At 48.1% G+C, this 17,714-nt stretch overlaps 1 protein-coding gene across 2 annotated transcripts; it reads right to left on the bottom strand.

Moving 5' to 3' along the window:
- Positions 1 to 506: 506 nt before the first annotated feature.
- Positions 507 to 12,492, bottom strand: CABP5 (calcium binding protein 5). 2 transcript variants are annotated; one of them, XM_039466563.2, is made up of 5 exons: positions 12,182 to 12,492; positions 7,639 to 7,782; positions 5,946 to 6,055; positions 3,990 to 4,137; positions 507 to 1,943 (listed from the first exon to the last, which is right to left on the bottom strand). In XM_039466563.2, exons 1-5 carry the CDS (start codon positions 12,294 to 12,296, stop codon positions 1,918 to 1,920), a joined length of 543 nt encoding a protein of 180 aa, XP_039322497.1. In that variant the 5' UTR covers positions 12,297 to 12,492; the 3' UTR covers positions 507 to 1,917. The 2 variants fall into 2 exon arrangements, with proteins under 2 accessions (XP_039322497.1, XP_074242231.1); XM_074386130.1 differs by lacking the exon at positions 12,182 to 12,492 and adding an exon at positions 8,844 to 8,922.
- Between the last annotated feature and the right edge of the window lie 5,222 nt (positions 12,493 to 17,714).

The raw sequence follows: 17,714 nt of genomic DNA, 5'->3' as shown, positions 1-17,714 counted from the left end.
TAATCCAGATTTGTGGTTTAATTCAGTCTCCTGAGTATCTTACACAAGGAAAGGGATGTGGGAGGTGAGAGAGAGAGAGAGAGAGAAAGAGAGAGAGAGAGAAAGAGAAAGATCAGACAGTGCTTCCAGGAAATCAGGAAAAGGGAGGTGGCGACTTTGAATGCCATTTGCACCAGGCATTTCCAAGTCCAGTCTCAACAACAACTCTATTTCAGCTCTGTGATTGATTCATCTCCTTTTTTTTGTATCAAAACCAAATATTATATTGTCTTCTTCGTCTCATAGCTTTAGTTTCACAATGCCTCCCATAACTTCTTTTTTTAAATTGTACTTTGAGCTCTGGGGTACAGGTGCGCCCCCACAGGGTGGCTGCAGAGGTACACACATGCCATGGTGGTTTGCTCCTTTCCTCCATCGCCTACATCAGGCATTTCTCCCAATGTTATCCCTCCCCAACCTCCCCGCCCGCCCCTCCTCTAGCCTCCCACCCCCCAATGTACCCCAGTGTGTGATGCTCCCCTCTCTGTGCCCACGTGTTCTCATTGTTCAACACCTGCCTATAAGTAAGAACATGCAGTGTTTGGTTTTCTGTTCTTGTGTCAGTTTGCTGAGAATGATGGTTTCCAGATTCATCCATGTCCCAACAAAGGACACAAACTCATCATTTTTTATGGCTGCATAGTATTCCATGGTGTATATGTGCCACATTTTCTTGATGCAGTCTATCATCGATGGGCATGCAGCATAGGCAAGGTCTTCATGACTAAAACGCCAAAAGCGATGGCAACAAAAGCCAAACTAGACAAATGGGATCTGATCCAACTTAAGAGTTTCTGCGCAGCAAAATATGCAATCGTTAGAGTGAACTGGCAACCAACAGAATGGGGAAACATTTTTGCATTCTACTCATCTCACCTCCTTTTTATTTTTATAGATTTAGGGAGTGCAAGCGCAGTTTTGTTACATGGTGAAATCTGCACTGTTAGTGTGACCATCACCTCAATCATGTATAATTTGTCTCTCTCTTACCAGGAGAGAGAAACAGGGGCTTTGCAACAGTTGAAGCAGGCAGGGGAAGAGCAGAGACTACGTGCCGAACCTTTTGCTAGCCAACAGGAGAAAAGACTAGTTTATGCCAAGGGGAAGCTGGGGAAGAGACTCTGGCAGGTCACAGGGACTTGGAGGGAGGTGAAGTGAAACGATGTCAGGCATCACTGGAATGTCTGGAGTCGCCGCTCGACCCTCCCGCACTTCCCACTTCGCCCTCCCGCGTTTCCCACTTCGTCCGTAGACTCTTCCTTCTTAATCTAGCGCTACAGTGTATATGTACCACATTTTCATATACACCATGGAATATTACGCAGCCATCAAAAACGATGAGTTCATGTCCTTTGTAGGGACATGGATGAACCTGGAAACCATCATTCTCAGCAATCTGACACAAGAACAGAAAATCAAACACCGTATATTCTCACTCAGAGGTGGGTGTTGAACAATGAGAACACATGGACACAGGGAGGGGAGCACTACACACTGGGGTCCGTTGGGGGGAAATGGGGGAGGGGCCGGGGGGTGGGAAAGTGGGAAGAGATAGCATGGGGAGAAATGACAGATACAGGTGAGGGGACGGAAGGCAGCAAACCACACTGCCAAGTGTGTACCTATGCAACAATCTTGCATGTTCATCACATGTACCCCAAAAGCTAAAATGCAATAATAAAAAAAAATCTAGCACTACAGACGCCCTCATCCTGGCAAAGCTACCGCTCTCGGCCTCGCCTCCTGCATACCGCTGCACGCCAACCCCCTCCCTCCCCGCTGCCCTCCCTCTCTGCTTTAGGGGGCTTTGGAGCGTGGTTCTCCACAAGCTCTTGCTCCATGTTGACCAGGTGGGGGTCTGGGGCTTCCATCACCTCCTCATCGAGACATCATCTTCACAAACTCTGCAAAGAAAAAAAAAATCCCCAGTAAGGCATCTCTTGGTGAAAGCCCTCAACATTACATTTTGAGCCCCTCCTAGGCGGCAGGCACTGCTGGTGATCTCTGAAAAATTCCTTAATCCCTCTATGCTTCCATTTCTCCATCTATGAAATGGGAATCAGATCTTTGGCAAGTTACTTAACCATGTGCCTCAGTTTCTAATCTGTCAAGTGGGGATGTTTATAATAGATTCACCTCATGAAGTTGAGATAACATTGGCATAGAGGCCGGGCTTGGTGGCTCATGCCTGTAATCCCAGCACTTTGGGAGGCCGAGGCGGGCAGAGTTCAAGACCAGCCTGGGCAACATAGTGAGACCCCACCTCTACAAAAGAGTAAAAAAAAATTAAAATAAGTAAATAAAAGTTGCTCAGAACCATGCCTCCCATCTCAGTCACCTCATGTAAATTACTGTTATTTTTATGCTCATACTTCTGAATGACTAATTTCAATATGTTGTAGTTTCTTCATTTCTGTTATGAAACTGACCTTTGCATGTACACAAAACATTAAATTTAAAAAATAGGGATCCTAGTATTGCTATTTCCTTATATGGTTGTTAAGACTGTTAATGGCATAATGCTCATAAAAGAGATTAAATATCTCATGAACAGCTATTGTTGGCTGGGCATGGTAGCTCACCCCTGTAATCCCAGCACTTTGGGGCATTGGGGCGGGTGGATCACTTGAGGTCAGGAGTTCAAGACCAGCCTGGCTAACATGGTGAAACCCCATCTCTACTAAAAATACAAAAATTAGCTAGGCATGGTGGCGCGTCTGTAATCCCAGGTACTCGGGAGGCTGAGGCAGGAGAATCGCTTGAACCCAGAAGATGGAGGTTGAGTGAGCCAAGGTTGTACCACGGCACTCCAGCCTGGGCAACAGAGTGAGACTCCATCTCAAAACCAAAGCCAAAACCCATAAACCTGTGATGGTCAGCTTCGGATTTTTTCTTCTCAGCCATCCTGGAGGGATAAGTGTCATTTTACAGATAAGAAAACCGAGGCCAGCGAGGGTAACCAACATGCCTGAGGTCACGTGGACAGCAAATGGTGAACCCTAGAAGGAACACAGGTTGCACCCGACTTTGCTATGGCTCAAGGTGACCCTGCTGCCCACCCGGGTCTTGAGGTCACCCTGACCTTTTCTTGCCCTTGGTTGGTGTGAGGATTGCCTCCCACTCCTACTCCACATTCTCCAGATGTCCACTGATGTCCACAGCACACCTAATCCTGGCTAGATCCAGCAGGCATCCCACCAACATCCACTGTTTCCATACTGGGACACAGAGCACATGTGGTTTAGAGAAGACTCCTCCCTGCTCTCTATCTAGGATGGAGGCCTTGGAAGTGGATACAGCTCAACACAGCAAGGTCTCCTGTGATAACCTGCCAGCTGCACGCCGGATGAATAAAGGCACTCACACACAGAATACAGTGGCGCAATCTCGGCTCACCGCAACCTCCGCTTCCCAGGTTCAAGCAATTCTCCTGCCTCAGCCTCCTGAGCAGCTGGGATTACAGAAGCACACCATCACACCCAGCTAATTTTTATATTTTTAGTAGAGACGGGGTTTCACCATATTGGCCAGGCTGGTCTTGAACTGCCCACCTTGGCCTCCCAAAGTGCTGGGATTACAGGTGTGAGCCACCGTACCCAGCCCAGTCCAGTCTCTTTCTGATGGGACAACTTCTTCCTATGGTAAAAGGTGCCCTTCAAGCTAAGAAGGAACGGGCAAGGTGGAAGGGGGTCCTGAGCATGGGAAGGGAAGGGCCTTGGCTGAGGTGTTCCTCGGAGCCGCCACAAGTGAGGGACATCCAGCTCTCTGAATCGAATGACCTGGGAAGAAAGGGATGGAAGAGATGCTTCCAAAACCTGCCACCCACTTCCAATCTCAAACTTGGCGAGGAGTGAGAAGGAGCGGCCAGCTTGGAAAATCTCACAGCCAGGTGGAAGTGGATTCCTGCAGTGGCCGCCTCCTACCGCCCCACTTCCCCCCAGCGATGTCACCTTCAAAGTCAACGGTGCCGTCTCCATTAACATCAGCCTCCCGGACAACCTCAGAGATCTCCCGGGGGGTGAGCCGCTCCCCCAGGAGTCTCTGCATGGCCTGCTGCAGCTCTGCCAGGGTGATCTCCCCATCTCCGTTCGTGTCAAACTGAGTAGAAGCAGAAGTAGATTATGTCAGCAACAGCAGTGATGACGGCAACAGGATGATGGAGTTTACCCATCACTTACTGTGGGTCAGGTACTGAGTTAAGAGCTTTGGGAATGTGAGTTGATAGAATGTCAGCTCCTAAAGACAGTTTTGTTCTTTTTTTTTTTTTTTTTGAGACAGTCTCACTCTGTCACCCAGGCTGGAGTCAGTGGTGCAATCTCAGTGCCCTGCAACCTTCACCTCTTGGGTCCAAGCGAGTCTCGTTCCTCAGCCTCCCGAGTAGCTGGATTACAGGCACCTGCCACCATGCCTCGTTAATTTTTGTATTTTTAGTAGAGATGGGGATTCCCCATGTTGGCCAGGCTGGTCTCAAACTCTTGATCTCAGGTGATCCACCCACCTCGGCCTCCCAAAGTGTTGGGACTACAGGTGTGAGCCATCGTGCCTGGCTGAAACTTTTTTTTTTTAATGAGACGGGATCTCACTATGTTGGCCAGGTTGGTCTTGAACTCTTGGCCTCATGTAACCCTTCTGCTTTGTCCTTTCAAAGTGCTAGGCTTAACAGCATGAGCCAACGTGCCCAGCCATAAATTTGAAACTTACTTTCTAAGTCATTTTGAAACATACATTATTCTTGACTATAGTTATCCTGCTGTGCAATAGATCTCAAAAGTTAGTCCTCCTGTCTAACCAAAAGTTTACACCCTTTGATAAACTACAGTTCATTCCTTTTCCCTGGCTCCCAGCCTCTCTGCTAACCACATTTCTTTTTATGTCCATGAGTTCAATTTTTTTTTTTTTTTTATACTTTAAGTTCTGGGATACAAGTGTAGAAGCTGGGAGAGGCACTTACATAGCAAATAGGTGGAGACTTCCTGGGGTTTGAACCCATGTTTGCCTGGTTCCAAAGCCTTTGCTTCCAAACACCACACTATTCTTTCTTTTCACATCGTGTTGGTGAAAGTTCTCAGAATGGGAAGGTATTTTATCAAGGGATATGAGCAAGTCTGTCACCCTCTGGGTCTGATATGTTTTAGCATCTCTGCAGCAAGTGGCTTATACCAGATTATCACTTTGTATTCCCTTCTGGGATCTTCAAATTTTTGGATTCTTTCTTCCTGTTACAGGCACTAAGAACAGAGGTCCTGGCCAGGCGTGGTGGCTCACGCCTATAATTCCAGCACTTGGGAGGTGGAGGCCGGTGGATCACCTGAGGTCAGGAGTTTGAGACCAGCCTGGTCAACATGGTAAAACTCTGTCTCTACTAAAAATACAAAAATTTTCTGGGTGTGGTGGCAGGTGCTGGTAATTCCAGCTACTTGGGAGGCTGAGGCAGGAGAATCATTTGAACCCGGGAGGCAGAAGTTGCAATGAGCTGAGATTGTGCCATTGCACTCCAGCTTGGGTGACAACAGTGGAACTTTGTCAAAAAAAAAAAGGAAGGAAGGAAGAAAAGAAAGAAAGAAAGAGAGAGAATAGAATAAAGATCCTCATATTAATTTTAGAGATGGCAGGATCTTGGATAAGATTTACAATCTTCATAAGCCTTACTTTTCTCATCTGTATAATTGAGATGTGACCACTTAATCCTAATTTTTTTGAGGATTAAATCAGATAAAGTATGCAGAGGCATTGATCCCTTGCAGGTGTTTGGAATATGTTATTTTTCTTCCCTATTTATTGATTCCACCATGGCTAGTAAAAAAGGGTGGGGGCCTGGTTGGTGGGTGCTGTCCATGGTACTGGCTAGTTAGAGGTCTCTGGGATCTGCCTCTACCATCGCCAGCACCAGGATACTGTTTACTCACCTCCTTGAAGGCATCCCGCATCTCCTGGACACCAATCATCCCAGCTGTTTCTGCAAGCAATTTGGGGGTCATCAGCTCCACAAAGTCATCAAAGTCTACACGGCCACCCCCTGAGGAAGATGGCATAGGGTTAGCAAGACCCCACAAGCCCCGGTCTTCCATTACCTCACTTTGCGCTTTGAGTCAGTTCGAGAAATAGATCAGCTCCCATCTCCCTGCCCTGTAAGAGATGTCTTTGACTTCCTCCTTCCAGCGGCCAACTCCAAGCTCTCATATCCTCTAGACCGAACAAGAGTGGACAGGGTGCGGTATCGTGGAACTAACTGTCTCTGTGACTTTCAGACAGTAGGTTAAGATGTTTCTCGGCTGGGCGCGGTGGCTCATGCTTGTAAGCCTAGCACTTTGGGAGGCTGATGTGGGCGAATCACCTGAGGTTGGGAGTTCTAGACCAGCCTGACCAACATGGAGAAACCCCATTTCTACTAAAAATACAAAATCAGCTGGGCATGGTAGCACAGGCCTGTAATCCCAGCTACTCGGGAGGTGGAGGCAGGAGAATCGCTTGAACCTGGGAGGTGGAAGTTGCAGTGAGCTGAGATTGCGTCATTGTACTCCAGCCTGGGCAATAAAAGTGAAACTCTGTCCAAAAAAATAAATAAATAAATAAAGAGACGTTTCTCCTCTTCTGTAGACCCATAGAAAGAGGAGTATGAATTAAATGAGCATCCAAGTTTTTTTCAGATAGGAATACCATCATTACCTCCTTGAATTCAACCTTTTTTTACTCATGCCCAGAAGCAAACCCAACAGCGTTGTTTTTTTTTTTTTTTTTTTTTTTTTTTTTGACACAGAGTCCCACTCTGTTGCCAAGGCTGGGGTGCAGTGGTGTGATCTTGGCTCACTGCAACCTCCGCCTCCCAGGTTCAAGCGGTTCTCATACCTCAGCCTCCTGAGTAGCTGGGATTACAGGTGCACACCACCACGCCTGGCTAATTTTTTGTATTTTTAGTAGAGATGTGGTTTCACCATGTTGGCCAGGCTGGTCACGAACCCCTAACCTTAGGTGATGTACCCACTTTGGCATCCCAAAGTGCTGGGATTACAGGTGTGAGTCACCATGCCTGGCCTCAATAGCGATTTTATTCTAGCTAAAATCTCAAAATCAGCTGTGGTGTCCATCTTAAAATCCGTCCTTTCTGCAATACTATTCACTAACATTAACTCCAGCTCCAGGCTTGTTTCCAACATCCAATAAGGCTCCAATCTTGTGCTCCACGGATGAATCTTAGTGGTGATAGTAATAACTACATTTAGTAAGAATTTACTGGAGGCTACGCCTTGCTTCAGCATCTTTATCCCTTCCTTTCCACAGTCCTATGAGGTAAGGAGAAACACATCTTTCTCTACAGAGGAGGAAATGAAAACTCAAGAGTAGCGGATAACTCCACTTTTCAAAATGACCGTAATTAGTAAATAACAGAACTGAGATTTGAACCCAGACTTACGTCGAAAAGCCTTTAACCACTTCAAATGCTGCCTCCCTGAGTTGAATCTGACCTGTTTTCTTCCAGACTTCTAGTCCCTCTCACCCTCCTCTCCAACCCCCAACTCTCCTCTCAACCTCTACCTCCTTTCCAGTGCCACCCTGGTCCCTCCCCTCACCCCAGCCATCCCTCCCATTCCCTGGACTCACAGTTCATGCGGATTTGCTGGCCAAGCTCAATCAGTTCCATCTCCGTGGGCATGTAACCCATCGTCCTCATGAGATTTCCCAGGTCCTTACAAGAGATGAACCCATCTCGGTCCTTGTCGAACTCTAGAAATGCTTCCCGCAGCTCTGAAAGGTAAGAGAGACAAACTTTGGGGGAACTTGAAACAGTCAGTGGGGAAGAGTGGCATCCCTTGAAGCTGTCAATGAGGCTTCAACTAGAGACTCCTTAAAGCACACATTTAAGAAAACCAAGGCCAGGCATGATGACTCACACCTGTAATCCCAGCACTTTGGGAGGATGAGGTGGGTGAATCACCTGAGGTCAGGAGTTTGAGACCAGCCTGGCCAACATGGCAAAACCCCATCTCTACTAAATACAAAAAATTAGCCAGGTGTAGTGGTGCATGCCTGTAATCTCAGCTACTTGGGAGACTGAGGCAGGAGAAGGATTTGAACCCAGAGGTAGAGGCTGCAGTGAGATGAGATCGCGCCACTGCACTCCAGCCTGGGCAACAAGAGCAAAAGAAACCAAAAACCAACCAACCAAACAAACAAACAAAACGGCCGGGTGTGGTGGCTCACGCCTGTAATCCCAGCACTTTGGGAGGCCGAGGAGGGTGGATCACCTGGGGTCAGGAGTTCAAGACCAGCCTGACCAACAAGGAGAAACCCCGTCTCTACTAAAAACACAAAATTAACTGGGTCTGGTGGCACATGCCTGTAATCCCAGCTACTCAGGAGGCTGAGGCAGGAGAATTGCCTGAACCCAGGAGGCGGAGGTTGCGGTGAGCCGAGATCGCGCCATTGCACTCCAGCCTGGGTAACAAGAGTAAAACTTGGTCTCAAAAAAAAAGTATTAGCAAGAGGCATCATTCCTGAGACCACTAAATGACAGCACTGATGTCCTTCAGATTCTTGGCTGAAGTTATGGGGAGCCTCAAAGCCACGAAGAGAAAAACTCATTGTTTCTTCACTCCCGAGTCTCACAGACACTTGCGGTTGGGTCTGCCTTCTAAATACTTTGGGAGGTACTTAAACTGCCATGAGAAAGAGTTCCACAAAATTACAGCTGAGAGGGAAGAGGCAGGGATTGTGAAAATTCCATGTAAAGGAATTTATTCAGAAATGCACAAAGGGACTGAGGGCAGGGCAGGTGGGTGGATGGCAATTGAGGAGGACGGTGTTACCTTCGATCTCATCTTGCCCCAGTGGTCTTTCCTGGAAAGGAATGCAGGTGAGAGGGAATTTAGAGAGAGGGTCACCCATTTCCCAAATGGGTCCCCTTGCTCTCTCAAGCGCCTCCTCACGTTCTCGTGGTTCTTTTCCCACTCTCTCTCCTCCTCCATCCCTCCCATTCCTTTTCCCATCTCCTGACTCCTACTCCACAGTTCTTGGCTCCCCACCCCTCTCGATGCCTGGCTCCCATCCATGAATCCTGATCTTCCTCACTCCCCCTTTCTTGAACAAATACCCATCACATTGTCTTAAACACTGTGGAGTCCAATCTCCTCCTCCAGATGAAGAAAGTCAGAGTTCATAACCACAGCTAACTCATTCAGAGTGCCGACTCTGTGCCAGGCGGTTTCCAAGATCATTTCATTTAAACCTCAGAACTGCTCTGTGATGCAGATCTGCATCTCGTTTCCATCTTACCCACGAGAAAGCTGAGGAACAGAGAGGTTAAGGAACCTGCCCAAGGTCACACAGCTCACAAGTGGCAGATCCCCTCCCAAGGCGGGGAAACATTAAATTACTCCCTGGAGGTCATGGGGCAAGTCAGGCACAGCGTTGGGATTAGAATTCAGGGCTCCTGACTCCGAAGTCAGAATTCTTCACACTAGCACCCCCCCCCCACCGCGTTAACTCTTTTCTCACCTGCCTCCAATCTTCCTGCCAAAGGTTACAACCCCTGTGCATGGAACCAGCATTCAATGGCATTCAGGCAGGAGGGTCAGTGCCAGCACGACCAAATCCTAAACACTCTGAGAATTTCCAGTTGCCCCACCTACTCCTGGACATACCTGAAGGGTTGGGCTTAGATAGACATGGCATGTTAGCAAGGAAATTCTACTGGCCTCTGGCCTCTCACCCTCTCATCTCCCGTTATCCCTGGAGCCTTTCCCTGAAAGCTTCTCTTTCATCTGATCCCCTCCCTGTGATCCCTTATCTCTCTTTTTTTCATTTTCTTTTTTTTGGTGATCTTAAAGCCTAACAATTAAAAGCATACCCACATATCTGGACAAGTTGGTATATATGGAAAAATAAAAAAAATAAATAATTAAAAAAAATTTTTAAAGCATGCCCACAGGAATCAAGCAGACCTAACCCTGCCGTTTACTTTTTTTTTTTTTTTTAGACAGAGTCTCATTCTGTTGCCCAGGCTGGAGTGCAGTGGCATGATCAGGGCTCACTACAGCCTCCACTTCCTGGGCTCGTGCGATCCCCCTGCCTCAGCCCCCTGACTAGCGGAGACTGCAGATGCATGCCACCAAGCCCAGCTATTTTTATTTTGTTTGTTTTGTACTTTAAGTAGAGATGGGATCTCCCTGTGTTTCCCAGGCTGGTCTCGAACTCCTGGACTTATGTGATCCTCCTGCTTCTGCCTCCCAAGGTGCTGGGATTCAGGTATGAGCCTGTACTTGACCAACTGTGCCACATACTAACTGTGTAAGCTTAAGGCAAAGGACTTCATGACTCAGAGCTTCACTTTCCTCACCTATCAAACGGGAATGAAAGTCACTGACCTCCTGAGTTGTTCTGAGGTGTAAATGACATCAGACGTGCAAATCCCTTTGCACAGTGCTGGGCACATAGCAATGACTTAATAAGTGGCAGCTATTGTTATTGACATCACCATTATCACCACCATCATCATCACCACCACCACTATAATTATCACCATCACCACCACCATCATCATCACCTCATCACCATCACCACCACCATCATCATCACCATCATCACATTCATCAACACCATCATCACTACCACCACCATAGTCATCACCACTATCACTAGAATCACCACCATCACCACCACCATCACCATCATCAACACCATCATCATTACCATCATCATCACTACTATCACCATCATCATCATCACCACCAACACCATCACCACCACCATCATCATCACAATTGTCATCACTGCCGTTATCACAATGAGCATCCATAGAAAAGAATGATGGTAATCTCAACAATTACATCATCCCACTTCCCTGACTGTTTTTCTTCCCTTTCTCTCCTCTTTGCTCTCTGACTTCTGATTTTAGCCCCACTCATTTATCTCATTGGCTTACAGGACCCCATGAGGGTCCTTGGAATTCCTGTATCTTCTCAGTTCCTGCTCTATCCACCTGTTCCTCTGGTTCTGTAGCACCATCATCATGTCCCCTTCTTTGTCCCACACCCCGGTCCCCTTGCCTTGCCCACAGCCCTTCCCCATCACTCCCCACCTCACCCGCTGTTTCTCAGCGATGCCTTTCCTCAAGAAGATGCAGGCCGGGCCCATGGGGAACTGCATGGAGGGGTGGGGTGGAGCTTGCAGGGCACCAGGCTCAAGATGCCCCTCTTCCCTGCTCCCTGTTGGAGCTCAGCCTCCTTATCTTCTCTAGCACTCCTTTGCCACCTCTTCCTGTCTCTCCTGGCTTCTCTCTTGGTCCCTGTGTCGTAGAGCTGTGACAGCTGGGCTGGAAATCTCCACCCGGGTTGGGGAGGGATCAGAGCTGTCCCTGCCTCCCCATCTGGCTTGAATGATATGGATGGGGAGAGCCAAAGTCAGGCTCTGTGACTCCTTTATCCCCAGAGTGGAATTGGAAGGTGCATTTTTAAAATGGGGATTAGAGGCTGGATGCGCTGCTCATGTCTGTAGTCCCAGTGCTTTGGGAGGCTGAGGTGGGAGGATTGCTTGAGCCCAGGAGTTTGAGACCAGCCTGAGCCACATACAGAGACCTTGTATTTATTTAAAAAAAAAAAAAAAAAACTAAAATAAAAATTAGCCTTGCAGGGTGGCACACACCTATAGTCACAGCTGTTCCAAAGGCTGAGATAGGAGAATTGCTTGAGCCCAGGAGTTCGAGGCTGCAGTGAGCTATGATTGCACCATTGCACTCCAGGCTGCAGAGAGCTATGATTGCACCATTGCACTCCAGCCTGGCTGACACAGTGAGACTCTGTCTCAAAAAAGAAAAAGAAAGAAACAAAGAAAGAAAGAAAATTGGCTCACTGCAACCTAATTTTTTGTATTTTTAATAGAGATGGGGGTTTCACCATATTGGCCAGGCTGTCTCGAGCTCCTGACCTCAAGTGATCCGCCCGCCTTGGTCTCCCAAAATGCTGGGACTACAGGCGTGAGCCACCGCGAGAGTCTGTTTTTTACCATTTCCCTGCACTGCCCCCTGCCGCTCAAAAGAATAAATGCATCTGCAGGCAAGAATGAATGAGATCCCATTTCCGTAGAAGGGGAAACCGAGGTCGAGGAGCTGGGCGGGAAGACCCCAGCGTCCTCTGACCTCTTTCCTTACCTCCCTGCCCCCGCCCGCAGGTGAAGCTGGTGTTCGTGGAGGACCAGGCGGTGGTGGAGACCGTGTTCTTCCTGACGTCGCGCACCAGGGCGCTGCTGCGGCGCTTCCCGCGCATGCTGCTGGTGGACCGGCTGCCGGGGCTGCAGGGCGCGCTGGATCTGCTGGCCGTGCTGTGCGTGGACGGCGCGGGCCGTGCGCGCCAGGCTGCCTGTTGCGTGGCGCGCCCGGGCACGCCGAGCCTGCTGCGTTTCGCGCTCGCGTTGCTGCTGCAGAGCGCGCCTGACGTCAAAGGCCGCGTGCGCTGCCTCACCGCCGGGCCGGAGGTGGCGGCACAGCTGCCCGCCGTGCGCCAGCTGCTGCCCTGCGCGCGCGTGCAGATCTGCCGCGCGCAGGGCCTGGAGACGCTCTTCAGCAAGGCGCAGGAGCTGGGCGGAGCTGGCCGCGAGGACCCGGGCCTGTGGTCGCGCCTGTGCCGCCTGGCTGGCGCGTCGTCGCCCGCCGCCTACGACGAGGCGCTGGCCGAGCTGCATGTCCACGGCCCGGCCGCCTTCGTCGACTACTTCGAGCGCAACTGGGAGCCCCGCCGCTTGTCCCTCTCCATATGCCTCACATGTCCAGCTCACAAGTGCCAATTCAAGTTTAGCCTAAAGCTGCCTCCTTACGTACTTTAAGTTCGGCCTGAAGGGATTTCTGTACATCGTGAACTAACAAGGGAGGCGTAAACCGAACGTGAACCTACACTTGTGCCAATCGCTGAGTTTTGGGCAATCCCTTGTAGCCAACTAGTCTAATTGTGTTCAAATAAGGCAAACACTGAACTGTAATCAATCCAGCTGTTTCTGTACCTCATTTCCGTTTTCTGTATGTCACCTACCTTTTTCTGTCCACAAATCTTCCACCACATGGCTGTGCTGGAGTTTCAGCCTATACTGGCTCAAGGCTGCCTGATTTGTGAAACTTTGATTTAAACTTTCAATAAATCTTTCAATTAAACTCTGTTTCTTTATTTTGAGATGGAGTCTCGCTCTGTTGCCTGGGCTGCAGTGCAGTGGCGTGATCTCAGCTCACCACAACAACCCCCGCCTCCTGTGTTCAAGCATTCTCCTGCCTCAGCCTTCCCAGCAGCTGGGATTACAGGCACCCGTCACCACACTCGGCTAATTTTTTGTATTTTAGTAGAGACAGGGTTTCATCCTGTTGACCAGGCTGTTCTTAAACTCCTGACTTGAAGCCATCTGCCCTCCTCAGCTTCCCAAAGTACTGAGATTACAGGCATGAGCCACCGTACCCGGCCAATTCAACTTCTTTACATTAAATTCATCTGAATTTCTTCTTTTATCACAAGACACATCAATCCCTCAGGCTCCTGCTCAAATGCCACCTCCCCCTGAAAGCCATCCTTAAGTCGTCTCTCTAAAGAGCCACACCAGCCCCTTTCTTTGCTTTATCCTTCACAGCACTTAGAACTACCTGAAATTATGCCACACAGCTATTTACCAGTTTGGCATTGTGGTTAAGCTTATCAAGTATGAAGCCAGACTGCTTGGGTTCAAATCCCAGCTCCACTACCTCCTTGCCATGTGACCATCATGTTCAGCCTATGTCAGAGTTTAGGGGTCATAATAGTACCTGCCTCATAGGGCTTTGTGAGGATAAATGAATCAGTGTGTGCACCAATGTTCTAACGTTGCCTGAATGTCCGTTTTCCTCAAAGCAGCCCAGTTACTTATTAACAGACCGTTTTTTCCAGTGACCTGTGCTCACCGTTGTTATGTCAATCTCCTCCCGCCAAAATGGAAGCTCTATTTTGTTTTCTTTGTATTCCCAGTGACTAGAACAGTGCCTGTTGCAAAGTAAGCTTTGAATTTAAAAAAAAAAAAAAAAAAAAAAAAAAAAAGGTGAAAGAATGAAAACGGCAGGCTGCCTAGCAGAACTAGTGCTTCATGATGCTTCACTGTTGCTATGGTGACGATCCAGTCTGCAGGAAGATCCCAGCTTCCATAACCTTGTCCCTACCTGCATCCGGCTCACCCACTGGCCACCTGTATCTCCCGCTGTGGCAGCCAGAAAACTGCAACTCCCAGCAGGCTGAGCGCCACCAGCACTTTCCCGCCTAGTCCCTTCGCTAAGAGTGAGCGCCTGCGCAGTAGAATCCACGGGCCCAGAGCTCCATCTGAGCATGTGCAGGGGGCGGGGTGTTTCCTTCGCCCGCTGGCGGGAGAGGAGTGGGGAGGACCCGGTTACAAGCTGAGCTGGGCTCTCCTTGTCCAGAGGGTCTGGGCACCGGGGCTGCCAACTCGGGGTGAGGAGTGGGAGCGGGGAACCTGCTTGTGTCTCCATGGTTACGAGCCGCTCAGCGCGCTGAGGAAGATTCAAAGGTTAGCGTCGCCGCAGTAACCCTGGATTGGAAGGGGACGGGGATCAGAGACCTCGCGGGAGAAATTAGACTTAACAGCCTGGGAACTGTGTGCCGAAGGAATCAGTCTGCAGTAAGGGGAGTTAGGGTGATATTAGGAGAACTGGGATGCTTTGAATGAGAAGGAATGTTTTGATGAATTCCTGTGTAATAAAGAGATTTGTGGGGTATCATTGAATCGATGTTACTAGGTACTTGGGACGCTCGAGGGAAATGAGTAGGAAAATTGGGGTGTTAAGCTCATTTGCTATTCTGCAGCTATTTATAGAGCTCCTGCTGTAAGCCTGGCTGATTTTTGTATTTTTAATACAGACGAGTTTTCACTGTGCTGACCAGGCTGGTTTCAAACTCTTGGCTTCAAGCGATCCACCCGCCTTGACCTCCCAAAGTGCTGGGATTACAGGGGTGAGCTACGGCACCTGGTCGAGTTGTAGTTATTTATTCTGGATATTAGACCCTTGGATACGTAATTTTAAAATATTTTCTCGGATTCTGAAGGCTTTCTTCCTACTTGCTCAGTAATGTGTTTCGATGTACAAAATAGTTTTCATTTCCAACAAAGTTCAGTTTATCTTATTATTATTTTTTTTTTAAGCAGCTTGTGGTTTTGATGTGGTATCAAACAGTTGCCAAATCCAAGGTCATGGAGATTTACCTAGATGAGAGTACAGTAGTTTTAGCTCTTAGATTTGAACATTTGATCCATTTTAAATTATTGCATGTTATAGCTGTCGTTGTATGTGTTACTGAATGCATGTTATTGTGTGTGTAAGTGTCTGTTTTAGTTAGTGTTCTCTAGAAGGACAGAACTAACAGAATATAGGTATATAAAAGGAAGTTTATTAAGGAGAATTGACTCACACGATTGCAAGGAAAAGCCCCATGACAGGCTGTCTGCAAGTTGAGGAGCAAGAAAGCCAGTGGTGGATCAGTCCAAGTCCCCAAACCTTAAAAGCAGGGGAGCCAACAGGGCAGCCTTCAGTGTGTGGCCAGAGGCCCGAGCACCTGGCAAACCACGTGGTGTTAAGTCCAAGAGTCCATAAGTTGCATAACTTGGAGTCTGATATTTGTGGGCTGGAGGTATCCAGCACCAGTGGCGAATGAAGGCCGGGAGACTCGGCAGGCCTGCACTTCGTTTGCATGCTTTTTATTCCTACCCTGCTGGTTACCAATTAGATGGTGCCCACCCGGATTGAGGGTGGTCTGCCTCTCCCAGACCACTGACTGAAATGTTCATCTCCTTTGGCGACACCCTCACAGACACACCCGGGAACAATACTTTGCATCTTTTGGTCCAATCAAGTCGACACTTAATATTAACCATCATCATGTCCAACCCCATTCGTTGCATGTGGATATCCAGTTGTTACAGCCCCATTTGCTGAAGAGTGTTTGATCCTCATTGAATTTTCCTGGCATCCTTGTCAAAAATTATTCCACCGTAGGTGTGTGGATTTACTTCTGCTTGCTCGCTTGCTTTCTTTTAAAAGTATTTGAAGATTTATAGATTTCTTAGAGCTGTTGGTTTATAATAATTTATAAACCAACTATTCATGTAGTCCTATAAAATTAACCTTTGATCATTCCAGATGGCTTTTTGGGGGAGAGATCAACCAGGGATATTACCTGAGGGATTGATATGACTTGTGATAAAAGAAAAACTTCAGGGCCGGGCGTGGTGGCTCACGCCTGTAATCCCAGCACTTTGGGAGGCCGAGGGGGGTGGATCACAAGGTCGAGAGATCGAGACCACCCTGGTCAACATGGTGAAACCCCGCCTCTACTAAAAATACAAAAAATTAGCTGGGCATGGTGGCGCGTGCCTGTAATCCCAGCTACTCAGGAGGCTGAGGCAGGAGAATTGCCTGAACCCCAGAGGCGGAGGTTGCGGTGAGCCGAGATCGCACCATTGCACTCCAGCCTGGGTAACAAGAGTGAAACTATGTCTCAAAAAAAAAAAAAAAAAAAAAAAAGAAAAACTTCAGACATCAACATGATGAAACCCCGTCTCTACTAAAATACAAAAAATTAGCCAGGTGTGGTGACGGGTGCCTGTAATCCCAGCTGCTGGGAAGGCTGAGGCATGAGAAAGAATTGCTTGAACACAGGAGGTGGAGGTTGTTGTGGTGAGCTGACATCACGCCACTGCACTCCAGCCTAGGCAACAGAGTGACACTCCATCTCAAAATAAACAAACAGAGTTTAATTGAGGCATGAAAGATGCAAAAACCAGGCAGCCTTGAGCCAGAGTAGGCTGAAACTCCAGCACAGCCATGTGGTGGAAGATCTGTGGACAGGAATTTTACACATCAACAATATTTGCTTTAGACTTCAGAACCGGTCCTTTACTCTTTAACCTCTAGTTATATTGGGACAATCTGGGCTCACTGCAACCTCTACCTCCAGTTTCAAGTGATTCTTACCCCTCAGCCTGCCAAGTAGCTGGGAATACAGGTGTGCACCATTGTGCCCAGCTAATTTTTTAGTAAACACGGGGTTTCTCTGTGTCTGTCAGGCTGGTCTCGAACTCCTGACCTCAGATGATCCACCTGCCTCAGAGTGCTGGGATTACAGGCGTGACACACCGCACCCGGCAATCACGACGTTTTGGTTTTTTATTTTGTTTCTGGGATTCCCCTCCTGGCCTCTTTTCCTGGATACTCCAACGTCCTTTAATTTCAGCATAATTGCTTCCTCTGGGAGACTTTGTCTTAAGATTCGCCCACCTCCCCACACACTCTTCTGTGTTCTAGATCCCTGCTCTGTGCACCTTTAACTCACTGCCCGGGTCTTTGGTTCTTGTCCTGGTCTGGCTGTTTTCCCATGTACTGCTTCTGCTTTGTGACTGCTCTAGGCATTCCTCCTACTACAAACTACTATATGGTTATATAGAAGGATTCTATAAATCAGCACTAAATGTGTCAGTACAGCTCTGACTACATCTGTTATATGATTATATAGAAAGATTATATGGAACTAAGTATGCTAGATATAAGTACTAAGTATGATTATATAAGCTAGATATATGTAAGCAGTAAGTTATACTTCAGGCACTAATTCTATAAACTAATATATGATTATATATAAAGGATTATATAAAGGAAATAGCTGAGTAAT

Source organism: Saimiri boliviensis, chromosome 14 (assembly GCF_048565385.1).
Source record: "Saimiri boliviensis isolate mSaiBol1 chromosome 14, mSaiBol1.pri, whole genome shotgun sequence".
Taxonomy (NCBI): domain Eukaryota; kingdom Metazoa; phylum Chordata; class Mammalia; order Primates; family Cebidae; genus Saimiri; species Saimiri boliviensis.
Note: the sequence above shows the minus strand (reverse complement) of the source record. Positions and strands in the feature narration are given on the sequence as shown.